Here is an 18,348-nt window from a genome sequence, read left to right as displayed (position 1 = left end):
CCCAAAATGTATGTCCTTGGATACTCTTGCATGCTAGGACGGCTCTAGGCTTATGCGGGAAGGACATGAGCTGGGGGACTGCATTTTTCAGGTAACTGAGGTGGGATTATCTGGCCAGATCACAGTCTAGGATATAGGGAGAGAGCAGTGCTGAGCTGTCTCCAACTGCTGCAGCTCCATTCCTTTTGTTTGTCCAGCTCCCAAATATGTCTTCTAGCTCTCTCTCAAATGCTACTATGGGATTGTATACACTGCAGGAAAAAACCCTGCAGCAGTGCGTCTCAGAGGCCGGGTCTACAGGCGTGGGCTTGCACTACAGTGCTAAAAGTAGCCATGTGGAGGTTCCCACTTGGGCTCTGAAACCCACCCTCACCAGGTTTCAGAGCCTGAGCTCCAGCTGGAACAGGAACCTTTACATGGCTGTTTATAACATAAGCCATGTGAGGCTGAGCTCAGACTCTCTCCTGCAGGACCTTTTTTTTTTTTTTTTTTTGCGCAGTGTAGACTTACCCTCACATGGCTACTAGGCACTTGCCCTTAAATCTTATCCTGTCGCATGATTGAGAATCTGGCTGTGATATGTAACAGGACTGGGTTTTGAAATTTACCATATAGTTAAACTCCAGCTATTGTAGAAGTTAACTGTTAAAGGCCTAAAAAATTACTTATTACTGCAGGTGCGAAGCTAGAACATTTCCTTTTTTATTTTTTCTAATTGAACAAATCAAATTTTTTAACATTTAAAATAGTACTCTTCCTCTTGTGTGGAATTATTGTTTGTAGTGCCGGGTATTTGTATAAAAATCATACTGGATTTAACGTAAATTTTTTTTATTATTATTTTTGGATGAGCCAACAAAGCTGCATTATGTTGATATGAAAAATAAGCTTCCTAATGGAATCTACCATAGCATTTTCTAATGTGATTTTTGAGTCACCCGAGAAGGATTGCATGACTTGAGCTAGTATTGATAAAACAATATCAATTTGATTCTCTACTCAGAGTCAAATCAGTGACCTGACAATCTTAGTGTTACCCTTAATTATATATCTATATGTTTTGAGAATCAGACTCTTCTGTAACACCAAAAGGAGAGAAAAATAAGACCGACAAAGCAGAGTACAGTTACTGATATTGCATTAATACACAATCAGATATTAAGTTTTGGCAACAAATTTCCAATTCTACATAGAGTTTATGGGCCTAATTAGATTCCATACAGACACTGGCTTTTTTGAATAGGAGGTAGGTGGTAAGAAGTTTTTTAAATTTCAAATTCTCATTTAAGCAGTTTTTTTTTTGTTTCACAGATGGCAGTAAAACTCATTTTGAAGCTAAAAAGACTCCGCTAATCATCAGTTAAAATATATAGTTCATTCTCCATTGTTACTCACAATTTGGTGGGGATAAAATTGCTGTGTTCACCATTTTTTCAAACTCTTCCTTGAGAAGTATGAATCTGATATTTGGGGACTGAAATTTGTCTGTTTTTCATTTAAATCTATTTCAAAACTCTATTGTGGGCACTTACAAACCTGAAAACAGTTAAAAGGTTGACACAGCACTATCTACTGAATCCTCTTGCCTCAGTGAATTTCTAGATGTTGGTAATTGTAGGGGTGTGTGGCCCTCCTTCACTGTCAATCTCTGAGGGAGGCCACACCTCTTTGCTGTCACCCCCCTGGAGTAGTAGTCTATCAAAGCAGGAAAGTCAGCAGTCTCGCGGGCTCAACCCTCAGTTGGGAGAGAGCGAATGATTCTGGGGTCCCAAGCCCGTAGACAAGGCAGGCCCCCAAGCAGTCTAGAGTTCCAGCCCTCAAGCGGGATACTGTAGTTAGGGACAGTTCAGGGGCCCAGGCCTTTAGGCAGGTCGGGGCGCCTTGCAATCTAGTGCTCTGGCCCCCTCGGGCAAGGGCGAGCACCACCTACAGTCTATGGGGCCCAGGCCAGGGATTAAGCACCCAGCAGACCGTCCGGGGCACCAGCATGGGTTAAGCACCCAGCAAACAGTCTAGGGGCTCTGTCAGGGATGAATGCCCCTTAGTCTGTCGTCCTGGGTCTGGTGGGCGACAAACAAACGCAGGCCTCTTGGTCTAAGGAGGGGGAGTACTGCCACCCCAAGGGTGGGGTGGTAGCGGGGGATGCGGGCCCTCCCAACTCCACAGTGTCCCAGGCCCTAACAGCGGCAGAATGGTCTGCCACTGGGTCAGCGGGGAATCCACCTGCAACACTCTGACTGTCTCTCTGGTGGCCCCACAGCCAGATGGTCGTCTGGTTCCCCTGGCTGCTTCCTATACTCCCCCTCACATGTACCTGAACCCCAGAGTTGTCCTCAGTCTCCTCAGGGTATACTGCCAGTGACAATCCCAGCAGCTCCTTAGCATCAGGCATGTCTGGCAAACCTGGCCCCTGGGAAGTGTCTTCAGGGCAGCAGAAGTCTTCTGCAGGCTCCAGTTCCAGCAGTGAGCTGAGCTGGAAGCGTGTGCCTCCCTCGGCGGCTCCTCTTCAACTGAGCTACAGGGCCCACCTTTTATGCTTCCTGTTCCTGACCTGCCCCTCTGTTTCTGGCATGATGGCGTCGACTTCCTGGTTCCGCCCACCTGGTATCGCTGCCAATCTCGGAGGGAGGCCACACCTCTTTGCTACAGTAAGGAAAAGAAAAGGAGTACTAGTGGCACCTTAAGAGACTAACCAATTTATTTGAGCACAAGCTTTCGTGAGCTACAGCTCACTTCATCGGATGCATTCAGTGGAAAATGCATCCGATGAAGTGAGCAGTAGCTCACGAAAGCTTGTGCTCAAATAAATTGGTTAGTCTCTAAGGTGCCACTAGTACTCCTTTTCTTTTTGTGAATACAGACTAACATTGCTGCTTCTCTGAAACCTGTCAGTAAGGAAAAGCTTTCTTGGCAAATAATGAAGATACAAATTGCACATTTGAAAGGCAGAATAATAGTTCTTTCACCACCCTCCTTTTAAGTATAATACATTTAAAAGTTAGACCTCTTGATTCTCATCTTTGTGTTCAGGTTACTTACAACTGATAAGTGTTAGAATTTAATTTGATGTTTTCCAAAAAGCCTTTATGTTTGGATCCTCCAAACAGCATATCCTGTTCGTTGAAAGCTCAATTTGTAGCCATAGATTGGTCTTGGTTAATCAAGTAATCATGAACTGTGACTTATTTCCACTGGACATTGCTGATATTGCATATGTAATTATTTTGTTGTCTGTGGGGAAGATTTTCAAAGACACAGTAGGATAGTTGGGTGCCTCTTTTTATGTATTTGAAAATTTCCCCTTTGGTACTGACGTGTTGTAGCTCTGTGTGTGTGTGTGTGTATTATATGCATAAAATATAATTTTAAACAACATTTGATTTGCATATTTCTGGACTGACTGACTGACTGACTTTCTTACTATTGTGTGTGTTTAGGTTTACTAAAGGAAGTAGAATTTTTAGCAAAAGAGAAGTTAGAACTGCAGTGCCAGGCAGAGAAAGACCATTCCAGCTTGCGTTCTCAGATGAAGGTTTTGGAAGTGGAACTTGAAGAACAGATGGATCAAAATCAGAAGTTGGCAAAGAAGTCATTGGAGGTTACTGATTTAAGGCAGCAAATTCAAGTCCTTGAAAAACAGCTTAGAAGTCAACGACAGTTCATGGATGTAAGCAAGCTCAACACCCAATTTCTGCAGCTTTGGAGAGGAAAAACACTTCCTCCTATTTTGTGATCAGTCTCTTCCAGGATAGTTTTGGTTTTATCAAAAATAAGACCTTTGTGTTTCTCTTTGTAAAAACCAAGGATGGATGTTTGTTTTTAAAAATTTCCTGATCAATAAGAGTCTGGAGAGTAGCTTTTTCTTTCCATGTTTCTGCTGTTCATTTGTTTTGTAAATTGAAATAATAATCTCCTATTGTCTCTGTAAATTCTTACCTGGCTTCTAGAACTGCCAAGCAAATGCAGGAAAAAAGGAAAATGCAAACATCAGCTTCCTCATAGCAAAAATGAAAAACAATTCTTTTCATCTTACAGGAACAAGCTATAGAGCGAGAACATGAACGTGATGAGTTTCAGCAAGAAATTCAGAAACTAGAAGATCAGTTAAAATTGTCAGGAAAATCCCAGACTTCTGGAGAGCCCAGACAATATGGGGTAGGTAAAACCACAGGTAGTGACTGTGTATGTTTTAGTTTATTATATTTATTTACTAAATATCCAAATGTAAATCCACTTTTGGCAATCTGTTGTTGCTTTGTTTGCTGAATATCTCACTTTGTATTAATCATTTACTCAAGTATTTTAGAAAATTCAGAGTACTGAATTAATCAACTTTTTCTTAAAACTGGCTGAAGTACAATTTTGGTGGCATGAGTGGTGGCGCATGTCTTAATTTTGGTTTTGTTAGCGAGATTGCAGGAAATGGTATGTTTGAATGTGTGTATTACAGTAAAGTGTTTCCAACATATCAGGTTGATTTGATTTAGAGAGAGCAAAATACTGACACTAAAAATTATGGCATCTGGCCTTTTTTTTTTTTTTTTTTCCAGATGCTTGTTAGTTTAATATTCAATTTAAAAGTTTAATTTTTGTTTTGTTTTTTTTCTCTCACATAAATGAACATTACAGATCTTTGAATTGACTCTCCAGGTATGGAAAAATAGCATGAGCATCCCCATGCCTGTTCTCCCTTCCCCCTCAATTTCTTCTCCTTATCCAGATCTGCTTTGCTTGTTTGCCTTCCTCAAATGTAAAATCTGCTTCAGACTGATTTACATGTAGGGGTTCATGTTTAGTTTTGTTGAACTCTTACTTTGGAAAAAATGCTTTGTATTTAACTTTCTATTTCTAACTACTTCACTTTTCTGGCTTTATTGATCAAATGCATCCTCATGTAATTGCTCTTGTAAAACAATTTTTTGTTCTAATGCATACTGTTAAAAGAAAATGTAAACTTTTGGGAAATAAGTAGCATGGAATCATTTTCCCTATGCTTCAGCTATCCAGTTCTATTTGTGACATCACTTTTCACATATTTTGTGTTTATATGGTTGTTACATGTTACTAACTTTATTTCTAACTCTTCATCTGTATCAAGTCTGTAGAATTCTAAACCTTTAAATGTCATATGGTAGAAGAATAAACCCATTATAAAGAATTAAACTCTCAGGACAGTGGAGTTTTCCAGACAAATCATATGTCAGTGTCGTTGTATAAGGTCCCAAAGTTTAATGTAGCTCTATTTCCTGTTTATCATCTTAGGCCTGGTCTACAATGGCGGGGGGTTGTGGTGCAACCTAAGTTATGTAGCTTCAGCCACGTAGCTGAAATCGACATACTTAGATCTACTGCAGACGCTCCCCTGTCAACTCCGCCTGTGCCTCTTGCTCCAGTGGAGTACAGGAGACAATGGGAGAGCGCTCGGGGGTTGATTTAGATGCGATAAATCAACCCCCGCTGGACTGATTGCTGGCCACTGATCCGTCGGGTAGTATAGACATACCCTTAGGAGTTCTAGCTGTTTCATTCTCCCTTTACCTGTGAATAGTGTTCAAGACAGAATGCTGATATGTTGATATATTTAGAAAATCTTGTCAACAGGTATATAGACTGTTTTATAAACATATTTCAGCAAAGGGTAGAGGAAAGTTTAAGGTGACCAGTCCAAGGAAGCTTAAATCATATATTTGTTTAAAGTTTGTAGATCAAATAACTTGTTTAGTTTAAGCTGATTTTGTGTGGGTTGGGTATCCCCCCTTCAAAAACAAGTAGAAGCCAGACCAGAAACATAAGTCTTGAGTAATCATAAGATCATAAAAGGAAATCATAAAAAGAAATGAATCTGGGATGTGTTCAAAATGACAAGCATTCTAGTAGCAGCTTGAAAATGTCCTTGTTTACTGTCAAAGACGTTAGATTAAGTTTTTGAACAGCCTTTTACTCACTAATAAAACAGCACATGTAGAGATGAGGAAAGAATGATACGTTTAAAAATTAGCTTATATTTGCTGTTCTGAACATTTGCAACCTAATTAAAAAAATGTTCATTGTGTAGTGGATTACTTCTGACTTCCTAAGGAAGAGCATCAGGATTGAATGCAAAAGGTATGAGAGAGGGTGAGAAATTAAGCTGGCAATATATGTGGTTAATCTGAAGTGAGTTTTGTGGTCAGTACCATATCAAAGTGCAAGGAACTAGATAGTTGCTATGCAATTACTTGGAAGTAAACGTGTGGCTGCAGGTCAGTGAATATATAGCACATATGCACTGTGATTGGCTGAGACAATTCCGCTACAGTACAATGGCCTGAAGTTCTTGTTCTGTGAACATAATCACTGTAACAGATCCACACTTGCCCACTTTCTCACCCTCTAAAATAGGGGAATATCTAATAGGGCTATTTTGTGAAAAAAAGAAATGCCAGGTGGTGATCAGAACCACCATCTCAGGGTTTGGGATTAGAGTGAAGGTTGTGGAAGTGTTTGTTCCCTTATTGCCAGCATCATAACAATGGAGCTATTGGAACATAGCATTTAAAAAGAAATTTATAGTTTAAGAACGATGTGCCTCAGAAAAAGAGGTCTCCTAACCTAGGGGTCCCCAAACTTTTTACCTCTTGTTCCCCTTTTTCCCCATCCACGTCCCCGCTGGGGCTGTGGCTTCAGGGTGGGGACGGGACGACACAGACTGGGGTAAGAGGGCCGAGGCCGGGGCCACAGCTGGGGGCGGGGCCAGGGCTAGGAGCAGAGCTGGGTGGTGCTCCCTCTCCAAACCCCGTGGGGGCTGTGCTGCGCCCAAACCGCGCCCTCTGAATGTTCTTCTGCGCCCCCATACAGGGGCGCACCCCACAGCTTAGGGACCTCTGTCCTAAACTCTTGTGCATTGATGAATTAACCAAATCATTTTGACCAAATTTTTGTAACATAATCAGCCTTAGAGAAAGTGTTGCTATTTTTTGCAAATGTTATTCAAAAGCTTTTCTGTAAGATTAAAACAGGTTTATGTTATGATTGATCCTTGAGTAATAGCTTATGGAACACAAAGGAGATATGCAAAAACTAAATAATCCTAGTTGGGCCCATATACAATTCAGAGTGAAACCTAATAATTTGTTTTTTATTCTTAACAGATCCATAGTACTTCCATTTTCAGGGCCTTTTGTTATATTAATGCGCTGCTGTTTTTCTAGATTGCGTAAATAGTAAGCTAATATATTTATGGCTTTTTAAAAGGTACCATCTTCAGAGAGCAAGATTTACAGCTGGTTCATTTTACCTTTTTTATTTTAGTTTTGCTTTCGGTTGGTATCTGATAACTAATGCTGACTCATATGAAATTCTGGGGCTGCCAATAATAATGTATTTTTAGGATTAGCCACAAAGTGAATATTTCCTTTCTGTAGAAATATTTAATATGTCTTTGTTTGTTTGTTGCATCTATGTAATATATTTGTCTTGTTGTGTAGATAGAGTCTTTGCAAGCAGAAATAAAAGACAAAACAGATGATTTCAATAAACTGTTGTTAGAAAAGGAGCAGAAATACCGGGAAGTTACAGTTCGAGATAAAGAAATAGAGGAGCAAACAGCGCAGATTAGAGAGCTGGAGCACACCAATACTGAGGCCTCAAAGACTGTCAGCCGTTTGGAACAAGAACTGCAAAAAATGAAGAAAAGGGAAACTGAACTAACACAAGTAATACTTTTAAAGATTTTTTTTAAGTGGGATGTACTAGTGGAGGGTAATTTAGGGATTATAGCTGACAATTCCATATGGGATTTTTAACTAGTCAAGTTATGCCAGGCCCTGGCCTTACTTTGCCAGGGAGAAATGGATATAGATTTCCGGTGTCTGTTCTTCCATCAGACCTGAAGAACAGCTCTGTGTAGCTTGAATGCTTGTCTGTTTCACCAACAGAAATAGGTCCAATAAAAGATATTTACCTCACCCACCTTGTCTCTTCCATCAGATGTCACTTACTGTCTTGTACCAATGGCAAGTATTACAGTGGTAATTTGAAACAAATTTTTGCTTTGAGAACTGAAAAAAACCACTATTTGCAATGAACATTTTTGGCAGTCACAAGAAATGTATTGGGTAGTATGTTCTCCTTTTGTTCCTACAGGTGCTAGAGAAGGTGCTACTAAATACTACATCGTAATGCCTAATTCGTATACAGCCTGTTCCTCAGCAGATCTCATGTGGTTTTACTTTGAAAAATGCTATGTAAAATTAGTATTACTGAAGTCAACAGCTCTTTTTGCAATGTGTATTCAGAGCCATGTCTACTTACTTTAGACCCAGAGATTTTACTGCTTTTGCTACTGTTAGCTCTTCAGAGCCAGCCACAGCTCGGAGAGATTGTGAGCTGACCATCATGTTCCATTTTGTAGATCATCAGTAGAAGCCACCACGTCCAGCCAACTGACCTAGCACATAACAGGACATTAAATGGGTCTACCAGACATGCATTTCAAGTATGGTGGTGACACCTGGACCACCTGCAGCTGTCAGGAAAGAAAGCTAAACACCTTCCACACTTGATATCTTTCATAGAGTCATAGACGATTAGGGTTGGAAAAGAGCTCAGGAGGTCATCCAGTCCAACCCTCTGCTCAAAGCAGGACCAACCCCAACTAAATCATCCCAGCCAGGGTTTGTCAAGCCAGACAAAAACCTTAAAAACCTCTAAGGATGGAGATTCCACCACCTTCCTAGGTAATCCATTCCAGTGCTTCACCACCCTCCTAGTGAAATAGTGTTTCCTCATATCCAACCTAGACCTCCCACACTGCAACTTGAGACCACTGCGCCTTGTTCTGTCATCTGCCACCACTGAGAACAGCCGAGCTCCATCCTCTTTAGAACCCCCCTTCAGGTAGTTGAAGGCTGCTATCAAATCCCCCCTCACTCTTCTGCAGACTAAATAACCCCAGTTCCCTCAGCCTCTCCTCATAAGTCTTGTGCCCCAGCCCCCTGATCGTTTTCGTTGCCCTCTGCTGGATTCTCTCCAATTTGTCTACATCCTTTCTGTAGGGGGGGGCCCAAACTCAACAGAATGCTCCAGGTGCGGCTTCACCAGTGCCAAATAGAGGGGAATAATCACTTCCCTCGATCTGCTGGCAATGCTCCTGATAATGCAGCCCAATATGCCATTAGCCTTCTTGGCAACAAGGGAACACTGCTGACTCATATCCAGCTTTTCATCCACTGTAATCCCCAGGTCTTTTTCTGCAGAACTGCTGCTTAATCAGTCGGTCCCCAGCCTGTAGCAGTGCATGGGATTCTTCCATCGTAAGTGCAGGACTCTGCACTTGTCCGTGTTGAACCTCATGAGCTTTCTTTTGGCCCAATCCTCCAATTTGTCTAGGTCACTCTGGACCCTATCCCAACCCTCCAGCGTATCTAGCTCTTCCCCCAGCTTTGTGTCATCTGCAAACTTGCTGACGGTGGAATCCATCCCATCCCCCAGGTCATTAATAAAAATGTTGAACAAAATGGGCCCCAGTACCGACCTCTGGGGCACTCCGCTTAGTACTGGCTGCCAACTAGACATCAAGCCGTTGACCACTACCCATTGAGTCCGACAATCTGGCCAGCTTTCTATCCACCTTATAGTCCATTTGTCCAATCCATAATTTTTTAACTTGCTGGCAAGAATACTGTGGGAGACCATATCAAAAGCTTTGCTAAAGTCAAGCTATATCCCGTCCACTGCTTTCCTCATATCCACAGAGCCAATTTTCTCATCATAGAAGGCAATCAGGTTGGTCAGGCATGACTTGCCCTTAGTAAATCCATGTTGACTGTTCCTGATCACCTTCCTCTCCTCCAAGTGTTTCAAAATGGTTTCCTTGAGGACCTGTTTCATGATTTTTCCAGGGACTGAGGTGAGGCTGACCACTCTGTTGCCAAGAAGGCCAATGGCATTTTGGGATGTATAAGTAGGGGCATAGCGAGCAGATCAAGGGACGTGATCGTCCCCCTCTATTTGACATTGGTGAGGCCTCATCTGGAGTACTGTGTCCAGTTTTGGGCCCCACACTTCAAGAAGGATGTGGATAAATTGGAGAGAGTCCAGCGAAGGGCAACAAAAATAATTAGGGGTCTGGAACACATGAGTTATGAGGAGAGGCTGAGGGAACTGGGATTGTTTAGTCTGCAGAAGAGAAGAATGAGAGGGGATTTGATAGCTGCTTTCAACTACCTGAGAGGTGGTTCCAGAGAGGATGGTTCTAGACTATTCTCAGTGGTAGAAGAGGACAGGACAAGGAGTAATGGTCTCAAGTTGCAGTGGGGGAGGTTTAGGTTGGATATTAGGAAAAACTTTTTCACTAGGAGGGTGGTGAAACACTGGAATGCGTTACCTAGGGAGGTGGTAGAATCTCCCTCCCTAGAAGTTTTTAAGGTCAGGCTTGACAAAGCCCTGGCTGGGATGATTTAATTGGGGATTGGTCCTGCTTTGAGCAGGGGGTTGGACTAGATGACCTCCTGAGGTCCCTTCCAACCCTGATATTCTATGATTCTATGATTTTGTGTGGACTTGTTCCTTGGTAGGATCTGAATAATTTTCTTCAGTTTCCTCTGGTTCTTGAAGCTTTTCAGAATGAGGAAAGACAGCCTCATAATGTTACTTTCATTATTATAGTTTTTATCAAATTATATAAAGACGTTAATGTCGCTCCTTTGTTAGAACTACATGTATCGAGGCACTGGTACACTAGATCTGTAAGAGAGGGAATGGGCTTGCTCAGCCGAAGACAGAGTGCCTCCATCTGAAGTCTCCTTTTTAGTTTCCCTTGTAACATATATTGAATATAAATGGTATCTGATGGTAGTTCTGGAACCTGTAATCCCTAATGAAAATACCTTTGCCTGAGAAGAATAATTGAGAGAGAGAACTGGATAAAGGCTAAAAGGAAAACTCCAAGAAAAAAAACAAGTCCAGAAAAAGTCTACTGTAGCTTGTAAACCTGACTGATATAGCAAAAACAATCTAATACTTTGTTAAAAGGGGTTTGTTGTGTTGTCATTTCAGCTACTAACTTAAGATTTATTGACATTACAATTTACGTTGTTCTCCCATAGGCTTATTTAAACTTTCAAAGTCAGCTATACCTGGAAAAATAACCTCCGTTTCTTAAAGCCACTTCATCTCTGAAAATAAAAGTGCTACCCACAATAAATGGAGTAGTGGAGCACAGACGCAACTGTGGCTAAAAGAATAACATCTTTTAGGGTAGTCAAAAATTGAGTTGTCTAGTACTGTAGAAGGTATTGAAACATATTTAAATCAGCAGGTCCAGATAACTTATAAGAGTTTTAAATGAGCTGGCTGAGGAGCTCACTGTAATGTTGATTTTCAATCAGTCTTGGCACATTGGGGAAGTTGCCTAAGACTGGAAGAAAGCTAATGTTGTACCAATTTTAAAAAAGGATAAATGGGTAATTATAGACCTGTCAACCTGACATCCATCCTGGGCAAGATAATGGATAAGGAACTCAATAACTAAATAAAGGCGGTTAATGTAATTAATGTAAATCAACATGGGTTTATGGGAAATAGACCCTGTCAAACTAATTTGTTGTTTTTTTATGAGATTACAAGTTTGGTAGATAAAGGTAATAGTGATGATGTTATATACTTAGACTTCTATAAGACATTTGACCTGGTACCACACAACATTTTGATGAAAAAACTAGAATGATATTAAAATTAACCTGGCACCCATTAAATGGATTAAAAACTGGATAAATAATAGGTCTCAAAATGTAATTTTAAACAGGGAATCATCCTGAAGCGGGTTTGTTTCCAGTGGGGTCTCACATGGATCACTTCTTGGCCCTACTCTATTTAATATTTTTATCAGTGACCTGTAATAAAGCATAAAATCATCATTGATAAAGTTTGCAAATGACACACACATTGGGGGAGTGATGAAGAGGACAGGTGACTGTTTCAGAACCATCTGTATAGCTAGGTAAACTGGGTGGCAGCACACACTGTGTTTTAATACAACTAAATGTAAATATGTACATCTAGGAACAAAGAATGTAGGCCATACTTAGAATATTGGACTCTAACCTGGGAAGCAGTGACTGAAAAAGATTGGGGGATTGTGGTGGATAATCAACAGAACGTGAGCTCCTGATAGGAGACTGACCAAAAGAGCTAATGCAATCCTGGGATCCATTAAGAAGGGAATCTTGAGAAGGAGCAGGGAGTTTATTTTACTTGAGTATTTAGCACTGTGGCACTGGTTGACTGCTGCTGGAATACTGTGTCCAGTTCTAGTGTCCACAATTCAAGAAGGATGTTGACAAGTTGGAGAGTGTTTAGAGAAGAGGCACAAGAATGATTAAAAGATGAGAAAAGATTATGATTGACTTAGAGTTCAATCTATTTAACTCAACAAAGAAAAGATTAAGGAATGATGTAATTATCACTGATAAGTATCTACATGAGGAACAAATATTTAATAATGGACTTTTCAGTCTAGCAGAGAAAGGTCCATGATCCAGTGGCTGGAAACTAGACAAATTCAGACTGGAAATAAGGTATAATTTTTTAATGGTAAGAATAATTAACAGTTAGAACAATTTACCCAGGGTCGTGGTGGATTTTCTATCACTAACCATTTTTAAAACAAGATTGGATGATTCCCTTAAAGATATCCTAGGAATTAATTTGGGGAATTTCTATGGCCTGTGTTGCACAGGAAGTGAGACTAGATATGCACAATGGTTGCTTCTGGCCTTGGAATCTATAAACCACTGAGGGCAAAATTTTCAAAACAGACTCAGGTTGGCTTTTAAATTTACTTAGTTACATTTTTGGATGTATATCTAGACACCACTTTTTAATTTATATGTTTTTAAAGATCTGTTTGGTTATGTGCTTGTTCACTGTAGCGTTTTTAGAAGATAAAGTATTTTTGACAGGATTGTTCTCTCTAAATATGTATGTGTAATAATTGTTCTTAACACTAAAATCCATGTTTTGCAGGATAAAGAGGCATTGCAACAGCAGCAGTACAATAATTTGATCCAGATCTCTGCCTTGCAGTCTAAATTGGATGAAGCCAGGCACAGAGTACCTACTGAAGGCAGTTCTGATCATGGGCTAAAGGAACAGTTACAGGCAGAGCAGGAGGCACTCCTAATGAAAGAGAGAGAGGTAAATCTGAAACTAACATTTCAGTTGATATATCTAGAATCTGAGAATAAAAAAAACTTTTTATGTAAAATTATGTCTGAGAATTTAATCCATTAAAAATCAGGAAATTCATAATTCTTACATCAACTGTACCTCACTGGGCGTATCTCCATTTTTGTTCTTTTACTGTTTCTGTATGTTCCTGACCTTGATTATCATTAATGACCACTGGACCAAGAATTAGGCCTAACCTCAACAATCTAAATTATGCCTCCTTTTTGGTGATCACATTTTACTCTCTCCTTCCTCCCCCCAACTTTCGTTTGGCTGTATATTGCCTAATTTGGAAGGCAAGCACTTTTGGACAGGGCTACTCAGGCATTGAACCTCTATTCAGGTCTCTCCCGGCAGTTTCTCAGTTCCACAATTCATTGCAGAAAATGCCCAATACTATGCTTGGAAGCCAGAGTAGCATAACTCTGGTGATAAGTCACTGAGCCTCTCTGTGCCTCAGTTCCCCATCTTTAAAAATGGGCTGATAATGTTTCCCTACTGGGCATAGGTGCTGAGGATAAATAAATTAAAAAATTGTGGAGTGCTTTGAAATCTGCTGAGGAAAACCACTACATAAGAAACAGGCTTTATTATTATTATATAAGCTATTCTTATCACAAAATGAATGCATTTTGCTTTACAGTACAAAAAAATTGCCTGTCCAATGTGCCAGACACCAATTATAGCACTTTTAAAATAACCATCTTAAAAGGTTTCTAAGGTTTTTGGGTCTCTAACTTGAAAATGGCTCACTTCTTCAAATTTTTCATGTTTCAATATGCTTAAAATCCCATGCATAAGCTAATTTTTCACAAACAAACCTATTAGGATGTGTCATTCCTTCTTGGTTTCATATCTAAAATGTTTTATCATGGCATTGTCTTTAAAATGTGTAGCTACCAAAGCACTCTTTGGTTGTTTAAATTCTTACTTGAGGATTTCGATAGGAAAATTTCATATGTAAGCACACTTCATACAGGAAAACTTGGTCTATATAGACAGTTTGGAATGGTAATACTTTGAAAATGAATGAGAGTTCTGCTTCATGTTATATGCTGATGGCCCACTATCTCCCAATTTCACAGTGCCACTCCTCCCCGTAGACCAAACCAAGTCTTGGTTCGTGTTCACTCCATGCCCCCCAACAGGCCCAACTAGTGTGTTGCTTTTGACATCCTCATAGATTCCGAGACCAGAATGGACCATTGTCATTGTCTAGTCTGACCTTCTGTATAACACAGGCCATAGAATGTCCCCAAAGTCATTCCTAGAGCATACAGACATCTTTAAAGACAGTTACAAAGTTTAGAAGCTCAACAGGCACAGGTCATAGAGTGCTTCTGAGCTCAGTGTTGATCCTTGCCAAGTTTGTAGGCTCTTGAATGATGGATAAGTATGTAGTAGAAGAGGAACAGCCGTGTTAGTCTGTATTCGCAAAAAGAAAAGGAGTACTTGTGGCACCTTAGAGACTAACCAATTTATTTGAGCATGAGCTTTCGTGAGCTACAGCTCACTTCATCAGATGCATACCGTGGAAACTGCCTTTCCACGGTATGCATCTGATGAAGTGAGCTGTAGCTCACGAAAGCTCATGCTCAAATAAATTGGTTAGTCTCTAAGGTGCCACAAGTACTCCTTTTCTTTTTATGTAGTAGAAGAATCCTCATTTTACAGATGGAAAGGTGAAGTCAAGGGTTAAGTGACTTACACACGATGACTGTGCTAGTTTCCAAACTGATATTAGAATTTGGAAGTTTAATCCTAGTCTGGATGTTAGGACACTGGATTCTTCCTCTCCCTTTTGTCTCTAATACTATATTTACGTGTGTTCTATTTAGACAATTTTGTAGCAATGGAATTGGCTGTAGTTATTTATTCTCCATAAAGTAATGTGAAGAACCAATGTAACCAATTTTTGTTTAAATAAAGGCGCCTATCAAAACAATGTTTTTCTGTGTTTTAGATCCTGAGTTTGTTAGAGCAACTAGAACAGTTTAAAGAGAACTTAATCAATAAAAATGAGGAAATCCTGCGGCTGAACTTGCAGTTAGAGATGCAAAAAAACCTTACCACTGGCATTGGCCAGCTTCAAATAGAGAATGCTCATCTGAAGGTATGTTGAACCATTTAACTTTACCTTAACTACAGTAAAACCTGCCTTAGAGACCACCTGTCATGAGCAACTTCTTGGAAAGGCCATGGAACGTCACCGCTCTCCAGTGTACAAACTTTTGAAGAGAGACCACTTCTTACAAAAGACCACTTTTGCTAACTTCCATGAGTGGTCGCTCTCAGCAGGTTTTACTATCGTTCTTTAGAGATGCTTGTCTTTGCAGGATTCAGTGTTTTATAATCTTTTTTTGGTTTAATAATTTTAGTAACTTTTGTATCTAGTTTGCCTCTAGTTTTAAAAGGAATCTCCTGTTGCAGGCACTAGGGGGTATTCTCAAAGCTGGATGAAGGCATAGGTAATCTAGGACCGTGCATAGAGCCCCTCAGCTCTTGGAGTCATGCAATTATATCTGAATCTCACTTTTTTTTTTTTAAAGAATGCAAGTTTCCAGTACTCAAGGTTACAAAGAAAAGCTTGCAAATGTGACTTGAATGTAACCAATGTAATGACAAGAGTCAGATATTAAGTAGTGGCTCTTCTTATCAAGTAGGTTATGAAGTCAACCTACAGAAAATAATGCAGGTGCGTGATAGATTTAATTTTAGGGTGCCACTAACGGATATTAAAAGGCTGAGTGGTACAGTCAATGTAGAAGGTATCTCAGTTCTGGCAGTTGAGAGACATTGTATGGAAGTCAGACAAGGCCTAAATCATTTGATATAATAGAGCTTTTAGTTAAATTTGTGCTTTTAAATAGGAATGCATACAGCCTTGGCTGACAGATCTGGGTCTTTTAACTCAAACAGTGGAGGCTCATCAACCTCTGTCTGTGGTGCAGCCACCGATACAAGGGTCTAGAGTAGGTTACATTACACTGATGGTTTATGCATCAATAACCACATTGTGTTAGCAAGTGATAGATTTCAGTGTCTCCTGGTTTTCTTGGTTAGCATAATATAAGCTACAGAGTGTGGGAAATGGAGGGAACATGAAAATACTAGTATGTGGCACAGTACAATCCACAGTACAATCCACACTATCTCCCAATATTCTGAAGAAATCCTTAGTTTCGTGGTTTCACAGGGTAAATCATTTATTATATAGCTTCATGGTATTCATGGTAGCTTCAGGAAGCTGGCAAGACAAGTCTTTCAGAAGCTGTTTGGTTTTTCTTCTTCAGTGGAGAAGCGTGAATTAACAGCTGAGTCTATAAAAGCAACACTTTTTGAGCAAGTTGCACAGAACAACATCTGACTCCAAGTGACGTGCCAATGTGTGAAACTGTTTTCAGAGGGTAGAAATACAGTTTACTACCAAAAGTTATATTTCTAACTATCAGTGAAGTTTTGGAATAGCCTTGCAAGGGAAGCAGTGGGGGCACAAGATCTGTCTGGCTTTAAGATTGAACTCAATAAGTTTATGGAGGAGATGGTATGATGGGATAACATGATTTTGGTAATTAATTGATCTTTAAATATTCATGGTAAATAGGCATAATGGCCTGTGATGGGATGTTAGATGGGGTGGGATCTGAGTTACCCAGGAAAGAGTTTTCTGTAGTATCTGGCTGATGAATCTTGCCCATATGCTCAGGGTTTAGCTGATCTCCATATTTGGGGTCAGGAAGGATTTTTCCTCCAGGGCAGATTGGAAGAGGCCCTGGAGGTTTTTCGCCTTCCTCTGTAGCATGGGGCACGGGTCACTTGCTGGAGGATTCTCTGCATCTTGAAGTCTTTAAACCACGATTTGAGGACTTCAATAGCTCAGACATAGGTGAAGTTTTTCGCAGGAGTGGGTGGGTGAGATTCCTGCATTGTGCAGGAGGTCAGACTAGATGATCATAATGGTCCCTTCTGACCTTAGTATCTATGAAGTTTCACTTAGAATTCTGTATTAATTCATGATTCAGAGACACATCCATAGCATTATGATTGCCAGATCTAGAATACCTGGGATGGAAATGAAAGAATGCAAGTGTCTGCTGTGAAGGGTTGGATCACAGAAACCACCTTGGGGCTGCCAACTGATGTGCCAAGGCTACTTCTGCCCCTGCTTTCCCTGCCAGCTTGGGACTCCAGAACCCCTAGCCTGGATGTGCCAGACACGCTTACTGGCCACAAACACAGACCCAGGTCTGAACCACATCCCACAAACTGCAAGCTTAACTGAAAGCAACTTAAGAAGCGGTCTTGTCTTTAACATTCAGATGCCCAACTCTCAATGAGGTCCAAACCCCAAATAAATCCGTTTTACCCCGTATAAAGCTTATACGGGGTAAACTCATAAATTGTTTGCCCTCTATAACACTGATAGAGAGATATGCACAGCTATTTGCCACCCCTCCCCACCCTCTGGGTTAAATAATAAGTAAAAAGTGATTTTATTAAATACAGAAAGTAGAATTTAAGTGGTTCCAAGTAGTAACAGATAGAACAAAGTGAATTACCAAGCAAAATAAAATAAAACACGCAAGTCTATGCCTAATACAGTAAGAAAACTGAATACAGATATAGCCTCACCCTCAGAGGTGTTCCAGTAAGCTTCCTTTTACAGACCTGTCTCCTTCTAGTCTGGGTCCAGCAATCACTCTCACCCCCTGTAGTTACTGTCTTTTGTTCCAGTTTCTCTCAGATATCCTTGGGGGTGGAGAGGCTATCTCTTGAACCAGCTGAAGACAGAATGGAGGGGTCTCCCAGGGATTTAAATAGACTTTCTCTTGTGGGTGGATACCCCTCCCTCCCCCTGTGTAGAATTCCAGCTACAAGATGGAGTTTTGGAGTCACATGTGCAAGTCACATGCCCCTGCATGACTCAGAACTTACAGGTAGCAGCCATGGTTCACATGCTACCTTGAATGTCCTCATGTAGACTTCTTACGTGGATTTGAGCCTTTCAAGATCCATTGTCCGTTAAGTACTTCTTGACTGGGCACTTAACTTACAAATTCCTTTCTAAAGAAGCTGACCAAATGCCTTACTAAGGCTATTTAAAATCAAACAAGTATACAGCCAGTATTCATAACTTTG

General features: G+C 40.5%; 1 protein-coding gene across 8 annotated transcripts in view; it reads left to right on the top strand.

Moving 5' to 3' along the window:
• The window catches only part of PCNT (pericentrin), a 239,033-nt gene that overhangs the window by 153,828 nt on the left and 66,857 nt on the right, over positions 1–18,348 (top strand). For 7 of the 8 annotated variants that reach the window (XM_048869001.2, XM_075118197.1, XM_048868999.2 and 4 more), the window contains 6 exons: positions 3,438–3,667; positions 4,036–4,155; positions 4,630–4,650; positions 7,467–7,694; positions 13,006–13,176; positions 15,173–15,322. In XM_048869001.2, coding sequence (XP_048724958.2) covers positions 3,438–3,667; positions 4,036–4,155; positions 4,630–4,650; positions 7,467–7,694; positions 13,006–13,176; positions 15,173–15,322 — 920 coding nt within the window. The remainder of the gene's footprint in view (positions 1–3,437; positions 3,668–4,035; positions 4,156–4,629; positions 4,651–7,466; positions 7,695–13,005; positions 13,177–15,172; positions 15,323–18,348) is intronic. The other variant, XM_048868996.2, reaches the window with a different exon arrangement.

Source organism: Caretta caretta, chromosome 11 (genome assembly GCF_965140235.1).
Source record: "Caretta caretta isolate rCarCar2 chromosome 11, rCarCar1.hap1, whole genome shotgun sequence".
Classification (NCBI taxonomy): Eukaryota; Metazoa; Chordata; order Testudines; family Cheloniidae; genus Caretta; species Caretta caretta.
The sequence above is the reverse complement of the archived record's forward strand: the minus strand, read 5'-3'. Positions and strand labels throughout refer to the sequence as shown.